This window comes from Colletotrichum orchidophilum, assembly GCF_001831195.1.
Source record: "Colletotrichum orchidophilum strain IMI 309357 chromosome Unknown Scaffold_74.1, whole genome shotgun sequence".
NCBI lineage: Eukaryota > Fungi > Ascomycota > Sordariomycetes > Glomerellales > Glomerellaceae > Colletotrichum > Colletotrichum orchidophilum.
In genome coordinates, this window is record NW_019173030.1 from 213,893 (window position 1) to 231,929 (window position 18,037).

The window sequence follows — 18,037 nt, forward strand, 5'->3', positions numbered from 1 at the left end:
GTCCCAAGCTTCCTAGCCGAGTGCAACCAACCATATTCCAACCTTGAACGTTGAACGTCTTTTGATAGCTCTTCTGCTCAGCCTACTGCAGCTCTGTAGTAGTCACGCCTTGTAGCTCTGTAGCTCTGTAGCTCTCCCTCTCTCCCCCCCGGCGTCGACTGCTACAAAGACGAAGACGGCCGGCGTGCATATCTAGCCCCATCACTAGAGCGTTTTCCTCTTCGTTTTCCTCTCTCTCTGCCGTCAGTTGGCCTCGCACCTACATTAGTCTATGCAACCAGTCCCGTATAACGATACAAGCCAGCGCTCCCGAGAAAGCCGGGGGATGGTGATGGTTTGCGCGGAGCAGGTAAGGACCCCCGGCTGCAGTAGATGCTCATGTCGTGACGTGAGGCGCATGAAAGACCTGCAGTAGTGCTACTGTAGAGCGAGAGGCCATCGCAGTCGTCGTGACATGGTGAACTCCCCCCCCCTCCCCCTCCCCGGGAACATTTTTCTCCAATGCAAGTGCGTATCATGCAGCAGATGGCGCAAACTGTTTGATTCCCTCCCCCTTTCAAAGATTCGAGGCCCCTTCGGATGAGATGGAATGGCAATAAACACAAAACACACTTTTCCCAACACGACGACACGTTCGCGTTCGCGTGTGGCTCGCAGAGAAAGCACTACTGCAAGATCGATAACCCCAACATCCATGAAACCCCCGAATCTTACTTCACCCGTCACTTCTGAGATCTTCACCATCAATGGGCCGAGAGATGCACGTAATCGAGCGTTAATCTACCCTTGCTTTTGCCCTGCATCAAACCAAACCCCCCCCTTCCTTCTTGGGTGTCTCGAAAAGTCTGCTCTAATCATCCTTCTCGTCCCCTCCAAAGGGGGAAAAAAATACCCCTTCACTCACCTACCGCAAAGGTACTTAAGCAAACCAAGTATAGCTGTAACCCCCGAAAGACTCGGGGAGTTGGGACTCGGACCAGCAGCGCCAATAACCACACCAACGCCATCGCCGCCGCACCGGCTCCCTGCGGAGACGATCAAGCTCCATGCAAACACTCGATTAGCGTCAGCACGCTGGGCCAAAAGAGAGAGAGAGAGAGAGAGAGAGAGAGAGGGGTGATGGTGGCCTCATGCCATCGCACGCAACGCACGCACGCACGCAACGCATGGCCCTCACCAGGTTTAGCTCGTGCCGAATTGTACAGCTTGGATTCTTTGTTTGACACGACGGACTGGCAGCCAGCCGGGGGGTCACGGGCCAAGAAATAAAAGAAAGAACTCGGGGTTTGCAGCATTACTAGCGGGGGAAATCTGTCTGATAATGGAACAATACGCACGCCTCCAACCCCTCTCTTAAATCTTGCCACTGGGAACTGATTATTATACTTCCAACCTGAAAGCTACCTCGACAGAGCCTCTTTGTGCCTTCCCCGTGACATCCTCCACTGCCAGCACGGACTGGTGGTACTAGCTTAGAGCATTTAATCCAAAACGCGGCCTGCAGTAGCGGCACCGCTCTTATCGCGAGTCTCGGTCTTCTTCAAGGCCCTACCAAGCTGGATTTCCCCAAGCAGACCGGCAGGTCGGCCGCCTGGCGGGGGCCCTGACGGTGCGTCACCCGCCGGTGGTGGGGGAGGCGGTGGCGGTGGAGCTCCCATGCCTGGAGGAGGAGGCGGCGGCGGCGGCGGGCCACCTGGCGCGGGCGCGGGCGATGTCGGCAACGGTGGCGGAAGAGGGGCCGAAGGAGCCTCGGGTGCTGGGCCCGGCGGGGGAGGAGGAGCACCAGTGGCTGGCATAGGCGGCGGGGGAGGAGGGAACGCAGGTGAGGCATCGCTCCCCATAGCCGGGCTGACGGGGTTAGACGTCGGCTTGTCTCCGGTAGCTGAAAGTGGTCGCGGCGGTCCCATAGTTCCGAACAAGATGGATGCCAAGGCCGCCGCGCTACTGCCGCCGGGACGGTCATCATCGTCGGAATCCTCGTCGTCCTCCTTATCCGTGCCCCAATCGTCGTCCTCATCAGGGCGTTTGCGGGAGAAGGGCCCGGAAGGAGGCGGGGGGGAGGCAGCCGCGGGGGCAGCCTTGCTCTCTTGCGCCATACGGTGGAAGGGGTTAGTAGACTGCGCAGCCGCCGGGAGTGGCGGCGGTGCGGCGACAGGCGCCGAAGGTTCGCTCGGGGCCGAGGTGGACTCGGATGAGTGAGAGAGCATGCGATGGTATGGGTTACGGCTCTCGTTCTCAGTGGGAGGGCTGGTAATGACAGTTGGTACTGCATTCTCGAGCTCTTGACTGCTGATCTGGCTGCCGCCTTGAGTAGGGGTAGAGGCCTGGGGGGTAATCTGAGAAGGGCCATCCTCGTCATCCGATGAGCTGTCGTCGTCGTCGTTCATGGCCTCGAGCTGGCGTTGGAGCTCCAACTCGCGCTGACGAGCAGCTTCAATCTCGGCCCTCTGTGCCGTCAACTTGGCCTCCTTCTCCCTTTGTTCAGCGAGGGCGGCCTTCTTCTTGCGCTTCTCCTCCTCCTTCTTGAGCTTGCCCTGCTTGACTTGCTCCTCGAGTGCCTTAAGACGAGCTGCAGCAGACTGTCGCTCGATCTCGAGATCATCTTGCTGCTCTCTGGCGTTCGCCCTGTGAATTCATTAGCACATAATCATCTTCGGTCATCGTCTACAGTGAGCTTACTCCAACTCCTTGGTGGCACGCTGTTGCGCCTCGTGTTCCCTGGCGAGACGCTCTTCTTCGGCCTGTCTGGCCGCCTGATCTTCCTCTGCCTTTCGAGTGGCCTCTCTCTCAGCAGCGTCACTCTTGGCGGCCTTCCTCGACGGCGGCGGGGGAGGCTTCTTGGCAGCGGGAGCCGGAGCGCCCGTCTCTTCGGCGAGCCGGGCTTGACGTTCAGTTTCGCGGCGCTCATCCTCCGCCTCGGCCTGGCGCAGCTTAGCAGCACGTTCGGCTCTTTCACGCTCCATTCTCTGGGCAGCCGTCTCACCAGGCTTAGTGGGAGCCTTAATACCCAGGGCAGCAAGTCTCTCAGCCATGCGCTGCTCAGCCTGCTGTTTGATGAAAGCAGCACGCTCCTCGGGCGTTTTGTAAGAAGAGTACGAGCCTCCGGGAGTAGTGGTACGCGAGGGAGGCGCCGGGCTCTCGTACCGGGCGGCCGGACTGGCCGCAGCAGGTTCCCTTGATGATGCACGAGCGGCCGAGGGCGACGAAGAGGACGTGGGACGTCGGTCCTGAGCCCGGACACGCGCAGCACGGCTAGATCGTTGGAGATCAAAGATAAAATCTCTGACTTCGTCCTCAACACCCAGAGCGTCCTCCCAGCGTCGTTTCTCGTGTTCGTTGGAAGCGGTTGTGGTACCTTCTTTCAAATTATCTTCGATGCCGCGCGCAAAGTCACGCACAGAATCTTCCACGTCTCTGACCATGCTCTCGTTGTTCTCCTTTTCGGTCTTGACCTTGAGGTTCTCCTCTTCCAGGCGCTTGGGGCCTTCGTCATCGAAGCTCGACTCGACCTTTTTGCCCGTCAATGCTGCAGTGCGCTGCTGCATCATAGCCTTGGCCCTGGCCTTCAACCTGTCTGACTCTGTTACTGCACCGCCAGGACCGGTGCCGACAATGGCAGCAGCGCTATTTGGGTGAGCCTTTGCATCTTTGAGCCTGAAGAGCTCGAGTCTTGCATCTGCAATGGCCTTTTCGGTCTTGCGAACGGCAGAGGCCAGCTCCGGGACCTTGTCTGTGAGGTTCTGGAGCTGTCGCTTCAACGATCGTCTCTCGGCTTCCGAATCCCCCGTCGAGAGCGCGGCATCCGGGTGCACGTCAATGTCGTCTTGGATGCGGCGAATACGGCGGTAAAGCTCTTCTGCTTCCCGACGGTCGCGTCTGTCAAGCAAATCGTCCTCCTCCAAATTCTTCTCATCAGCAAAGTCCATAGCGTCGAGGAGGACTTCCTTCTCTCGAATCTTCTTCTTCAATTGATCAAGTCCAAGGTCGTCATATGCGGTAGAGGAAGGTGATTCGGGGCGAGGCGAATTGTTGCCGACGCGGCGACGGGCACTAGACCTATATCCAACCTGCTCATCGTTGTTCTTAAATACGGTGGCATCCTTACGCCCAGTGCTTTGACCGCCAGGTGTACCTCTCAACGAGTGAGTTTTCATGTAACTGACACCGGTCTTTTGAGGAAGCAGAGCAGCGCCAGACTTGGAACGGAACTCTGACTCCTGGCTCAACATTGACCGGATGGTGCCAATAGACTCATTAAAGTTTCTCGTCGAAGGAGGAACAAGTTCAGGCGGCAGCTGGTTAGGTAAAGGATAGCCGTTGAGCTTCCTGTAAATCAAATGCATGGCAACTGCGAATTCGTCCAGGTTCAGGCGACCCTTGTTACCATTGTCCGCAAGAGTCCAGACGCGTTCGAGATCCGGCTTTTCGAGACCACTCTGTCCAAAGATTTCAATGGCAACATCACCGCCAATGAAGCCCTTATGGAGTCCATCCCATGCCTTGAAGAGAGCGTCGTAGCGATGCTTCTCCTCCTTGGTGATGGCCCAAGGAATGACAGCATTACCCTGCAGACCCTGCGTAGTAAAGCTCCCTTGCTCACGGCCTTGCTGGGGCATCATTCTAGCCTGCAGAGCATCAATGTTGGGCAGGCCTGTGGAGGGCGCGTTTACGAGACCCCATTGACCGGGGCGGCCGGTAGGTTGCGCATTCAAAGGCGCAGCCATTGGACCTCCGCCCGGCATGAGGCTGTTGCCATACCCCGTGGGCATAGGTGGCATTGGCGGTCGTGGTCCATTGTAACCCGTAGGTTGCGGGTTCATTCCGGTGGGTTGCACGTTGATGCCAGGGAATCCGGTCTGCTGAGGTTGTAGCCCTTGCGTTTGTCCAAAGCCCTGAGCTTGCTGCCCAGGGAAGCCGGTCATTTGGGCCTGCAAAAGCTGGGAGTTTGAGGCTTGAGGCTGAGGCTGGTGAATCGTGGGTTCGGTGCTCGATCTGCCGGTAGTAGTGCTGCCGGGTGTGTCTCTACCTGCATCCTCGGCAATGCTGAAGTTGATAATGTCCACAACGCTGGACACCTCGTTCTTGATGGTCTCGGGCAAGGTCGAAGGAATGGACTTTCCGGTAAGTTTCAAGTTGCACAAGTACATCGCGAGAGCGAATTCGGGGAAGTGAAGCTCCCCAGATCGAGTCGTATCGGCAAGAGTCCTGTGAATGACCCATCAGTATGGTCGGCTATGGCGACAGAGCTATAGAATACTAACCAGATGTGTGAGAGCGAATCGCCATCTAAGCGTGATCGCATCAACAGGTCTCTCGCCTTATCTCCGGACATTGTTGCTGCCTGGCCTTCGCCAACCGCAGACTTGAAGAGGGTCTCAAACTTGGACTGGTCTGGGGCAGTAATGAATGACAATCGAATGTTCGGGATCTTGTTGGCAGACTTGGAGCGTCGGCCAGCTGGTTTCGGCGTTCCTCCAGTTCGGAAAGAAGCAGCCATCTGGCTGAACCCCGTAGCTTGGGGCTTGATAGGGGTCGGAGCAGCCGTCTGCTGCTGGCTTTGAAAGCCAGTAGGTTGGGGTTGCTGGGGCTGCGGGAACCCAGTCTGCTGAGGCTGAGGCTGAGGCTGCTGCTGCTGCTGGGGAAAGCCAGTCTGTTGAGGTTGCTGCTGTTGGGCAAAGCCGGTCGGCTGAGGTTGCTGTTGCTGCGGCTGACCCGGGAATCCAGTCTGCTGAGGCTGCTGCTGCTGGAACTGCGGCTGGTACTGCGCGGGGATCGACGGCATCGGAGGAGCGCCGGTCTGGAAGCTCTGCTGAGGCTGGGCCTGGCCGGGGAAGCCGGTGAACTGGGGCTGGAGCTGTTGCGGAGCTTGCTGTTGCGGTTGCTGTTGCTGCTGCTGCATCCCCGGGTAGCCAGTGAATTGCTGTTGCAACGGCGCCTGACCGAAGCCCGTGGGCTGAGGAGCAAACGGGCTGGGCTGCTGCTGCTGCTGTCCTGGCTGCTGGCCGAAAGAGCTTCCACCATATTGCTGCGCGCCGGGCCGTTGGCTGTTGCCGCCGAGAAAGGCGTTCGAGTTCGAGTACATGATGGGTGAGTTGGGCCGACGAGGAGGTCGGGCTCGAAAGAGAGAGAGACTCCTGATGGACGATTAGGAGACCAGACGATAAGGGGATGGGAATTAGAAGGACGGACGAACGTCACGAGCGGAGGATCTCCGTCGATCAAGGTGGTTGAGAGCTGTCCAATTCTTTGTAGAATTGCTGAGAGCAGGTCGCGGAGGCGGAGGAAGAAGAAAGTGGTGGCCGGAGTGATGGCAACGCTGATGACGAAGCGCTCACAAGTGTCCAGCTTGACACGGAGGTTTCAGTAGGAAGGTGCGGCGGCTTGGACGGGGGCCAGTAAAGTGGTTGGTTTGCCCAGTTGGAGCCTGGCAGCAGAGCGAGCAAGGATCTGTGAGTTCCAAATGTGGCTTGGGCCAGAGTGGGTCTTCATTGCAGAACATTACGTGGTGCTGCATGGGCTGGAACGGCGTATTGCAACAAGTCATGCATATGTTCTTAGCGAAGCGACTATCTCTGGCGTTTAAGCTTCTCAAAGCACGCCTGGACCGTCGTGCCCATTTCCGAGTCTGGGTTGGAACTTTTGACGACTTGTGAATGTCTTTACTTTTCCGAAATGTTTATCATATTGCGTTGAGGTGGTAAGTACTTGGAAAAATCGTAGGTAGTTGCAAGGTGTCTCAGTTCGAGTCGGCACGATGAACCCAACGTGCCACCATCGCGCCTTACTTCTATTCGCTTAAAGGTACGCTCGGTCCTCGTTAAACGCATCGAAGCTTCGCACGCCTGTGACGTTTAGTCTCTTGTTCGAAGTCGTCGATGGTAGCACCACCCAAAACACAGCGTCTATTTTACTGTGTACTGTTCAGCGTGCACTGCCACATTCCAACTTCCCGTATTCCGTAGCTCTAGAACAATACGGTATTCACGCCAACCAGACAAGTACCTGAACAGCCACAGCTTCTGCCCCATAATTTGTTCTCCCTCTTCGCGTCGGCCCCCCCCACATCTGCAGCGTCAGAGTTTCGACACGTCGGTCCGCGCAAAACAGGGAGATGGCAGCAAGCGTCCAATGCATCGGCAAACACAAGCCGCCTACGCGCAGCGTACAGGCAGGGATTGCAGGAAATTCAGGTGGGTATTTCTGAAGTGAAACCTCTCAGCCTCTACGGAGTATGACGCTGTGCCCTTATTGAATCCTGACAACTTTCGACCCGAACCGAATATGCGGCAACCCCCGCACCGCCGTCCATTGACCAACGACATCCGGCTCCGGATGGGCTCCGGATGCAGCGGCCCGAAATCCGGGGTAGACAACGCATACGGATACGCTACAGTGCCAAGTGCTGAGATCAACTACCTGCGCCATCTCTTCCAATCGCCAGCATAGGGCTGCCCAAACATTTCTCAAACCATAGATGTGACGCATAGGCCAGTTAGCGTGAGTACCTAATATTACTGGAGGTAATTTGACCGGTGCTGGGTTCTCCTGCGGTACCGGCCGATACATGTGATCTAGCTCACACGACAAAATCTGTCGGAGTAGTCTATCGCCGAATTCAGACATCGATATTTTGCTACTCTCAGAACAAGCCGCCGATGGACGAGGCCAATGACACGTGTGATCAAATTCTCTGAGCTCACTAATCCCTACTTCAGAAGACATGCCCGCATACATAGCCTGACTTAGTGCGGTGATATGGCAGCAGCACACGCCGACAGGAGACTAAGAGATAGGCAAACTATCGATAAGTTCACATGAGAGCCAAGCAGGTGGACATGGAAGTCGAGGGGCCTCAATCCACCGATATTGGATTCACCTATCAACGTCCTCATGGAAGAAGGTAGACTTTATCAACTCATGTTGAATAATCTCACAATTATATATTATCGGTGAGAAACTGACTACCCTCCCAACAAAGCAGACTCCATCCTCTGATAGTATTCCTACATTGGGCAAAATACAAAACAGTATGCTGAGTGAGGGAACCTCAAACGCCAAAAACACTAAGCCAAACGTGCTCACGCAATAGAATCCAATACTACTACGAGAGCTTTCCTGCGAGTCTGGGTATCAATCCCGCGCGGTATCCCGAGAAAATACCTATTCCTGCCTTCTGTGAACGCCTGATTAAACACTAAAAAAGCAAAAAATGATGTTGCCGTCGCTAGTGTCTAATGATTTGGTAAACGTGGGAGAGTGTGTGGGAGGGGACACACATAATGTGGAGACTTTGATATTTTTTTTCGTTTCGCTTCTCTTTCGTTTCTTCTTTTGCAATATTTTTGTACTTCGTTTCGGTTGTATGTTGATTCATTCGAGTCTCGTGGTCGACACTGAGGACCCCGCTTTCCTGCCAACGTCCTGGGACCGGTCCTGCGTCGATTCGTCGAGGTTGAATCCATGTTGTATCATATGTTTCAGAAGAGAAAGGTCGAACTCGTCCGCGTTCTCATCCACGATGCGAGGTGCATCGCGAGACGGTGGAGCGCTGGACGCAATAGAGTACTCTTTGACAGGGCTCTCCGTGGGCGCCCATTCAGGAGGTGTCGGAAGGCCGGATGAACCGCTGGCGACCTCTGTGGCGGGGCTTTCCATGACTTCCTCACGAGTGACATGGTGGGGAGGTGCCAGGGCCCCGAACTCTTCCATTCCCTCCAGAGGCGGAGTGCTTGCGCCAAAGTAGACACTGCCACGGTAGCCAGGCTGCATAATCTTGCGTCGGGTCCTCATGGCCTTGACAGCAAGACCCCCAAAAACGCTGCCGAGCTCGAGGGCGATCCAGTCCTCCTGGCCTTCCTCCTGAGGATCCCACTGCATACGTGCCATCTCTTTTTCAAGAGTCAAGGTCCGGTTTCTCTCAAGAAGATGTTCGATCTGAGCCGTCTTGACGCTCCACTCATCCTTCAAGTTTTCCATGAGAGCGTTGTTCTTGTCCATCTCCATTGCAAAGTTGTCGAATGTGGCCTTCGTAAGGACTTTGGATGCGCGGCGGGCTCGGGATGAGGTGGGCTGGCTCGTTGGCATACCGACGTTTTGGACGCTTGACTTGATGGCCCGACTGAGCTCAGTCCGAGAAAAGGGGCAAAACTCCTGAATAGAGCTGTTGTGGTCAAGAGATCTGACCATGTGGGACAAGTTGGACAGATTGAAGTTGTTCTCCTGTACATCAAGCGTTGTAAGGGTCTGGTTGAGATGGATCGCGTGTGCCAGATCGCCAATGTTCAAGTTCAGCTTTTGGTTCCGGATTCGCAAGTGACGCAATGTCGTGTTCTCAGCGAGTCCAGAGAGGGACCGCGAAAAACCAAGACCGAGTTGACCCTCATCGAGCTTGGCGGAAAACCCTGAGAAGTCGAGGTACTGAACCGACTCATTTGTGGCAAAGAACTCTGAGACGGCCATAGAGGCGTCCTCACTGACTTGCCCAGGAGTCGATGTTCCTACCAGACTCAGCAGCCGAATTGTACGGTTGAGCGATAGCGCTTTGATGAGCTTGATGTAGTTATCTTCATTTTGGAACTCGACCATGTCCATGAAGAGAGAAGTCGGCCCAAAGTTTTCGACAATAGCAGACGCCAAATCTTCCGTGCCTTTCTCGAGGTAGTTGCCGCTGACAGAGCAAGTCATCACTCTTCCTTCACCCATGCTACGGAATAGGGCGGCGATTTGGGAACCAGTCATGGCACAATTGTTGAGGTCAAGCCTGCGAAGACCGTTGGCTTCTGAAGATTTCAAGTATTCTGCGAGGACTTGCAATGTGGCGTCATTGAGCTAGGATAAGATTAGTAACTGAATAAAGGCCATGTTGAATTGACTTACGTTGATGTTTGAGAGATCCAATTCCTCAAGACCCCATCCCATGATGGTTTCGTTGAAGAAGATCGTGTCCTTGGCCTGAGTGAGACAGTTTCCGGCGATGCCGAGCTTTCGTAGACAGAAAAAATGAGATAGATTCTGCTTAACGGCCATATGGTCCACATGTCCAATGTTGCGTGAGGTGTTGAGAGCTTCCATCTTGTATCCCTGGGAGGGTAAAGCATCCCAGACTTCCTCTAAGCTTCTCTCATCAAGATTGCATCTAGAGATATCAAGCTCCTTGAAAAGATCAGGAATTTGGAGGACGCCCACTGGATATCATCAGCTGCGTGAAATATGGGAACCCGTCAAGTCCACTCACCTAGATCGTCAACTTCAGCCGCCGTCAGAGGGTTACCGCTAACAAGCAGAGTATCACAAGGAGTACTGCGAGTTTTAAGGAGCAGAAGAATAGGGCGAACGACCTCAGGATCCTTCTTGGTCCCTGCACGAGCGCGTGAAACACCGACAATGTTGCGCGATGCCAGGACGTTGGTCAAGTCTATCTTACGGATAGAACCAGAGGTGAAGGCGACCGCATGGATTTCCTGGGATAACAATGGTGCAGTCTTGATAATATCTCGATGCACGGGATCAATGACAAGTCCTACGACGATCAGCTTAAATGCTTCGAGAACTAAGAGCGGTCATCGACTTACCATCGCGAGAAACGTCGGCCACGGACTCATCCCAGCCCGGAACATCGGTCAAACCACAGAGTGGCGAGAAGTCAACGTCACGGAACGATAGAGCCTTGAAGTAGTCGTTGAAGCGGAGGGCCTTGAAGACAGCCAAAAGCTGGAGTGCCGAATATCCACCTGTTTCCTTCGCAGGGAGGAGTCGAAATTCTGGGCAGTGTTCTCGGCGTTCGCACTTCCAATTCACAGTCCATTCGGGAGGCTTGCACTGGAACGTGGCGCAATACGCCTCAAGGGTGCGCTTAAGTCCGCCATAGTCTTGACCAGTGGGAAGAAGTAATTGAGCCGTGAGACCCCTGATGTCGAAGATGTGTCTTTGCATATGCTGAGGCCAAGCAGGCTTCACAGCGCGATCTGCCTTCATAAATGTCATAACGATCTCTCTGTACCACCGACTAGCAAGCTCGAGGCGTTTCTCATTCTCACAAGGCAGTCTTGGACAGGGGGTTAGTGGTACTGTCCTGAGCCGTAAACACATCAAACACGTACCGGAATCCAAGAACGAACCGCTCCTCGTGCGGAACCATGGTCGCTTTCAACCGAACCAACGATGTCAAGCCAAAGACTACAGTGTTGATCTCGATATCCTGCGGAGCTTTGTACACGGAAGTCCTTGCAACTCGCACAAGATAGCATTTGTTCTGGCCGAGAAGTAAGTAATACGATGATCCGTCTCGAGACTTTTTGGCATTTTCAATGTTCTCGGCTTTGGTACTGAGGAGGGTGGTGCGTTGGACGACTGGGAAGATATCCAATGGGCAGCCATGGCATGCTGGCTCTTGTGTAGCAACGATGGCGTAAATGGCGGATTCGACATTGGGGGCGACGAGTCCCTTTGGCACAACGGTTGAGCCGACAGACTCACGAATAGCATGGCGAATCTCCGACATCCAATCGTCGCGCTCAGTAGGCATTCCAAAGAATAGTTTTGTGCAAGCCCAAGATACCATTGGCGCAATCTCGGACCACCAGACATCCAGCCCAAAGTGAGGGCTCACACCCTCTTCGTTGAAGATGTTGACGATCCTACTCAGTGGGATTTCAACCCGACCATCAGAGTGCGTCCCATCCTGACTTAAAGAGGAAGACGTCGACGATCTCTTTAGGCGCTGAGACGGCGGTGCCAGTTCGGCAAAGGTCGCCCTCGCTGCCTCGACACTGCTGAATTTGATGAGGTGCCCATCAGTTAAGACGACATATTCGGATCGCGATTTCCACAAACGACTATCAGTCTTCAAGGCTCCATGTTTGAGAATCTTGATAGGGGTAGGCGCTGGCGGCTGAGGGCTGAGATAGTTGGGTGTTTCCTCGGACATGTGCGAGCTCGCGGAAGAGTCCTTGGAAGCTCGACGGTTGAGGCGATAGAAAATGGAGGAGGAATTGGAGCCGCCGGATCCGTTGTTCTTGTGAAGGACCCGTTTACTCTTCATATGGAGGCCACTCGAGGCTTCCTCAGACATGGAGGCGACGTCGGTCGACGACGAACTGCTGCTGACCTTCCTGAAGGTCTTTGCTAAGAAACTACGCTTCTTGCCGCCCAAAGCCGGTGTCGAGACGCTGCGGAGCTCTGCCGCCGGGCTTTTGCTTGTGCTGTGCGGCTCTCCATGATCTGTCGTCTGAATGACGGGCAGCATTGACCTTCGGTTCGCGGCAGCGTCCATGGTCGACAGAGTTGACGTGCAGTAATCGGGGGTCCAAGCCCAGCCTATTCCGTCGTCGTAGGAATGCCTCGGCCTACTCGGGCCTTCGAGGCCGTCAAGGTCGAGTAATCGATTATTGGGCCATGTAACGTTTTCCACAGGCACGTCGTCGAGGTCAATTAAATACTGTGGTGATGGCGCTGTTTACACTCGGTGTGAAGGTGAAAAAAGAGATGGGCGGGAGGAAAAAGCGCGATGTATCTCCGTCGACGAGACAACGATGCAGAGTTCGAAGGTTCGAGATGACAGAAGTTGAAGGTGTGAGAGGGTAGAGCAGGTCTCAAAACAAGAGGGGGTCAGAAAGCGTGTGCACAAAGAGGCGGATGGCGGAGGGGTGTTAATAAGTGACGGTCTTATCCCGTCGCTGGAGAAGGAGAGGTGCCTCGAGGTTCCGGGAGCAGGGAACAGCTGTTTAGAGAAAGGACCGGAGTGCAGCAAGCCTCCGACAAGAACCAAGAACCTTGCTGGGAAGGGTAAGGGAAGACTGGAGGCAGACGGCAGTAGCGTGGTAGCAACGACCGAGGGGTGCAATTCGGACGATTGGGGTGGGTGGATGCGGATGGATGTCCCGAGTCTTGGAAGAAGAGACCTGATCCTGGCCGCTGGGAGAGACAAGGCAGCACGAGTCGGGCCAGGTGCGGTCAGATCAGGTACGAGTCGGGCAAGGGGACGATAAGATGGGATAATATGTGAACGGTCGGGCGAGGAGGCACGTGTATATCAGCCGGATTCAAGGCGAGGGTGAGGTGAGTAGTGGTAGAACAAGAGAGCGCATCAGGATAGGGTCGGTTCGGTCAGGCAGGTATGTATGAGAATGACGGGTTTGGGATAACATGTTGGATAAAAATCACCAGGGCAGGGACTAAGAAAGGTGGTGTTCATGGCGAAGAGAAGACAGCGGACAGCCTACCTAGGTAAGGTGAGAGGAATCGGAATTGGGGGGAAAGGGTGGGGGGAGGCGCGGATACGAATGGCCACCTAGGTACCCGTACCTACTTGTTTATTCACTGGGAGGTTTGGAGACGCGAGAGGAAGCTGAGAGATGGGAGAGAGACGGGGCGGGGAGAGAGGCCAGTGCTGGGAGTGCCATGTACGTCGTGGATCCATAGGGGAAAGGCGAAAGGCAGGCCGGTAGGCCAAGCTTGATGCAGCTACCTTATGATGTTATCGATGCCCATCCTGTTTTTGGCCCCCGGAAGCGTCGCCCAATGAGACATGCGCGGGGTTTCTGCTGCTGGTCAGTGGTCGGCGAGGCAGTTGCTTGCAAAGACGATGGGAAACAGCTAGGGAGACGCAGGGCGCGTCACCTAAGGTACCTACCTACCTTACGGGAGGCGTTTCTCGCAGCGGGCAGTCTTGGCCCTGCAGTGGGGTTTTGCTGTGTGCGGCCCTTTTCCCATGCAACCCCGGAAGCTGACAAGGAAGGCACCGATTGCATCTGTACAATTTTCTTTGCATTTCTACCTATCTACGGATGCTCTAGGTATACAGATACACTACAGTCACTTCTACCTTCCGGACCAAGATGCAATGCCTCATCTCGACATGGGTACGCTGTTCTGCCCACTCCTGGCAGCTGAAAACAAAGTTGATGGAGCTCACTCAGCCGCTGTTTGATGTACAGACAAAACACACAAAACAAAGCACTGGAGGGAGGGGAAGAGAGAGAGAGAGAGAGACGAGAGAGATGTCGGGAAACAAAACTTCAGATACAGCATCAGCATATCCACGAACATCCACGCACGGGCTTCGAAACATACACACAAGTCCACACTTATCCACCTCATTATGCACGTTTTACGTGGATCATGGTGCCATGGGTCTATAGCTCGCAGCGTGCCAAGGCGAGGGAGGGGTGGGCCATGTGTTCTACTTCGTACACCCTGTCGGTATCACCAGAAGCAGAATGACGAGGCCGCCGGAAACTGCGAGTATCTCGTCCTTCTCGTGCATTTTTACCATGGAATTGCGGCACGCATGGCGCATCCGTACGGCACTCCACGGCACTCCTAGTCCCCTCCTCTCCTCACTCGCCGCCCCTGCTGCGTAGGGCGTACCAGTGGTCCAGTGGTCCCCTGTTGCTGTGCCTCCTCGCCTCAGTTACGTGCCGTGAGGCCGGCAGGCAGATGCAGCTTGCGGCGCCGTCTCCGAGTGCCACTCACCCCCAGAGTCCCAAGTCTCAGCCCGCCCAAATCCACACAAAAAAATGTGCTCTGCATTCACAAGCCCGCCGCGCGCACCAGTGACCAGCAACCTGGGATGCTATTGCTACCTTACCCTGCCAGTACATCGACGGCGGCTGCGTGCGCAGAATGTCGGTGCAACTCCAGCACGTCAACGCCTACATACTGCGAGCGTGGTGCACTACGAACTGTATGTGCAGCCTGTCCGCTTATCTTCAATATTTGCTCAGCTACGGTGGGCTATCGTGAGTAGTGGCGCCCAGGACCCAGGACTTACGTCTGATAGCGTAATGTGCATTATGTGCTATCCAGGTGTCTTCGTGGACGTGGAACAAATATCACGAGATTTTCCACTGCTGCGGTAGCCGCAGATGGCCGACTCCGTAGATGCCGCGCACCCTTGACTGCCATCGAAGGGTTACTGAAGCCCACGAAGATGGATGCGGGTTACCTTTCAGTCACTCTAAATGGCTCCTCCGTTGGCATGTTCAGTCGCCAACACCGATTGCCAAGCCATGCCTGTCTTCTCGCCTTCGCTCTTGGGGGGCCCGGTCGTCCAGGGTCCTCCGGTAGGGTTCTCTAATCATGATCGCCGATTGATTTGCCTGATGCCTACCGACCTAGCTGTGATTCCCTCGTGCCTCCTCTTCCCTTTTCCCTTCTTTTTTTTCCTCAACTTTCTCAAACTTTCTTTTCTGAAAAAGGCTCCTCTCCTCGCCGTGGAGACGGCGCTAGAGCCGGTCAGGCCGAGAGTAAGGGTCGTTTCAAGCCACTTTCAATACTCAGCTTATTGGGGGCGCCCCGGCAACTTGAAATATCTCAAGATTGCTTCAAATTTCCCTCCTTTTGCTTCGACCGCCTCGTTCCCGGCCGCGGCTTCTTTCCACGCCGAAATGATTCCTCAGTGCCCAGTCAGTAATCCTCTGGTACGCGTATTGTCAAACTGCATTGTCCTACAGAGTAAGGGTTTCCCCTTTCTCGTGTTCTCTGAATAGACTTTTGTTTCTAGAAGGAGGAAGGTAAATGAAGCAAGAGGATTATACATGTCAAATACCACGCTCATTGTCAGTCCCCTGGCCTGGTCAGCCCCGTTTTATACGGATACGAGGGGGGAGGTGGTCTTGGGATCCTTCATTTGTGACTTTGTCCACGACTGTGGAAGTGCTCTCCCTACGAATACATACGTGCTGGGCGCTTCACCCAGGACTTTTATTTTGCGCGTACGGATACCGCAAAGGATTCAAGACTCGAGCCGCCATGCCGCTCCCGCCACCTTATTACCAAGAGCGAGCACGAACGAAATGACAATCTGTCGGCCCATCGACCCGAAAACGCCATTGCGGTGGTTTGTTGGACCTAATGGTTATCAGTACGTAGATGACCAACCGACGGCGTCAATCTCAGGGATGCCATCATGCCATGCGGCCGGTTTCAGATGAAGTAGCGACGATGAGGGAACGGTCTTCAGACGCGTGCCACGAAGTACTGCTCTAGCCTATGGAAAGTCAGACATTTCCGCCCGGGCCCCCCTTGAAGATAAAAGCATCCCGAAATTTCCAGGTGCCAACCCCCATGGGACGCTCGCTCGGCAGCAACGCGATCGTCTGAACGACTCTGGCACTCTCATGGTTGCGAAAATTGTGAAACCAGCCCGCGCCGGCCAAATTTGGGGGGGGGGGGGTCATTTGGGGGGCACATCAAGGAACAACCGGGCTTGATGCGGGCTAGGGGGGGCCAACTTGTCAAGATTGCGAATTGTCTCTGATCGCCGTCAGGACAGGGGCTTTCCTTTGGAGGCTCTTTTTTTTTTTTTTTTTGGTTGGCACCGTGGCACGCTTGGCACCTCCTCAAGCTCTCTCGGTGTATGCATTTGTGGGAATGGGAACCATCGGCAAGCCACTGCCGCACAATCTATGCGCCACTCGCGAGCGCAATCCCATCATCGAACCGCAAATCCATCGTCAGTCCTGGGCGGCTGGGCCAAGGCTCGACAAATGAGTGAACGAACGCATCTTCCCAGTATCCGTATTTTCTGGAAATGAGCCGGAATTGTGCAGGTCCAGTTGCCCTGGACACGGGCGCATATCCAGTCACATTGTATATATCCTTGCTTCGGCCGCAATTCAGATACCATAGTATGTGCGGCATCGTCGTCTCTCAGGTATGGGATAACACGCGACGCACACTCGCTCTTCCTCTCTCACTCAATTTCCTTGGGTCACGAGCGAGTCGTGACACAAGCGCAGCACCGCAATACGGAGGTACGTTTTCCTGCCCTCTGAGGCTTTGAGCCACCTGGCACGGACCTCCCGAGTGCAGTACGACGGGTGCCTGGGGCGACTTAGCGCCAAAAGCGGGGACGGCCGGCACCCGCTCGACAGTCCGGCCCGTCTCACTTTCCAACCACGGCCATCGGCCCAAGACCCAGTTCTTCATCCTACGCCTCTCTGTAGCTCCGTAGGACGCTACAGATAACGCAAAAATGTCGTGAAGATTGCAAATCGACATCCTGCATCCAGGGCCCATCCACGAAGGAAAAAAAAAAAAAAAAGGAAAAAAAAAAAAACAAAAAAAAAACAACAACAACCACGCAAAACCACCCACCACCGCTGCAACACAAACGCACAAAAACCCGCGCCCCCCGGGCCCCCCCCGCGGGGAAAAAAAAAAAAAAAAGGAAAAAAAAAAAAAGGAAAAAAAAAGGATTGCATCTGCGGAAGGACGCGTTATCGTGATGCATTGGTAAGGCCAAGAATCCCACTTCCCGACTGTGCGACAGAGGTCCAAATGTTTGGATTGCTTCCGGCCGATCACAAATCCCCCCGGAATTTCCCCTCACTAACCCACGGCCAACGCCTGTAGACAGCATTCCAGATTGTTCCTAGTCGGGAGGTACATCCGTACACGGTCGCCAAAGGAGATACCTGTCACACCGCTAGTGCTTCATTCCATCCTCCGTCTCAGTGCCACGCTGCCGCCAGCTGTGGTGATGTCATCTTTCCCGATGTCTGCAATTTGCTTCATCTGTCAAATCCAACGCAGATAACGTAGTCGCGCGCTGTCAGGACGACTAGCAGCAGGCGGACCTTTTATTTCTCTTTCTTTTTAACAGTAATCGCATGTCCGAACAGACCGGATCGACGCAGCCTAAAAGCGCATTGAACCGACTAGTAGCTGTAGCTGTGCAAATTCCCGCGAATGGTGCGCTGCTCAGGAACCGGTCTCCCTTCTTCATTAAAATGAATCTCGGTGGCTGTTGGTGACAGCGTCCCGAAGTTGCCGAAAGCTCCTAGCAAGCATCGAGACGCGATCATGTGAGGCGGCCTTATCGTTCAGCGGCAATTGGGACTCTGAACTGACCCTGCGTATGCCTTACAGTCGATAGAAATTGAGAATGAAGCCGATCATTCGTCCGTCGGCATGATGTTGCAACAGTGATCAGCTGGTTTGAACAACACGTTGATCTCTAGCAGCACGCGCATCTTCAAGGCGTCACATTAACGAGCTGTGGCGTTGTGGCTGAAGACATGAGACATGTTTTCAG

General features: G+C 54.7%; 2 protein-coding genes across 2 annotated transcripts; both read right to left on the minus strand.

Moving 5' to 3' along the window:
* Positions 1-1,481: 1,481 nt before the first annotated feature.
* Positions 1,482-6,082, minus strand: CORC01_08649 (uncharacterized protein; the record flags this gene model as incomplete). Its single annotated transcript, XM_022620279.1, has 3 exons — positions 1,482-2,625; positions 2,680-5,205; positions 5,262-6,082. 3 exons carry the CDS (start codon positions 6,080-6,082, stop codon positions 1,482-1,484), a joined length of 4,491 nt encoding a protein of 1,496 aa, XP_022473273.1.
* A 2,288-nt stretch (positions 6,083-8,370) lies between these two features.
* On the minus strand, positions 8,371-12,448 carry CORC01_08650 (leucine rich repeat protein; the record flags this gene model as incomplete). Its single annotated transcript, XM_022620280.1, has 5 exons — positions 8,371-9,828; positions 9,877-10,184; positions 10,235-10,519; positions 10,572-11,044; positions 11,100-12,448. Coding segments are annotated over 5 exons (3,873 nt in total), but the record flags the coding sequence as incomplete, so codon positions are not given.
* Positions 12,449-18,037: the final 5,589 nt, after the last annotated feature.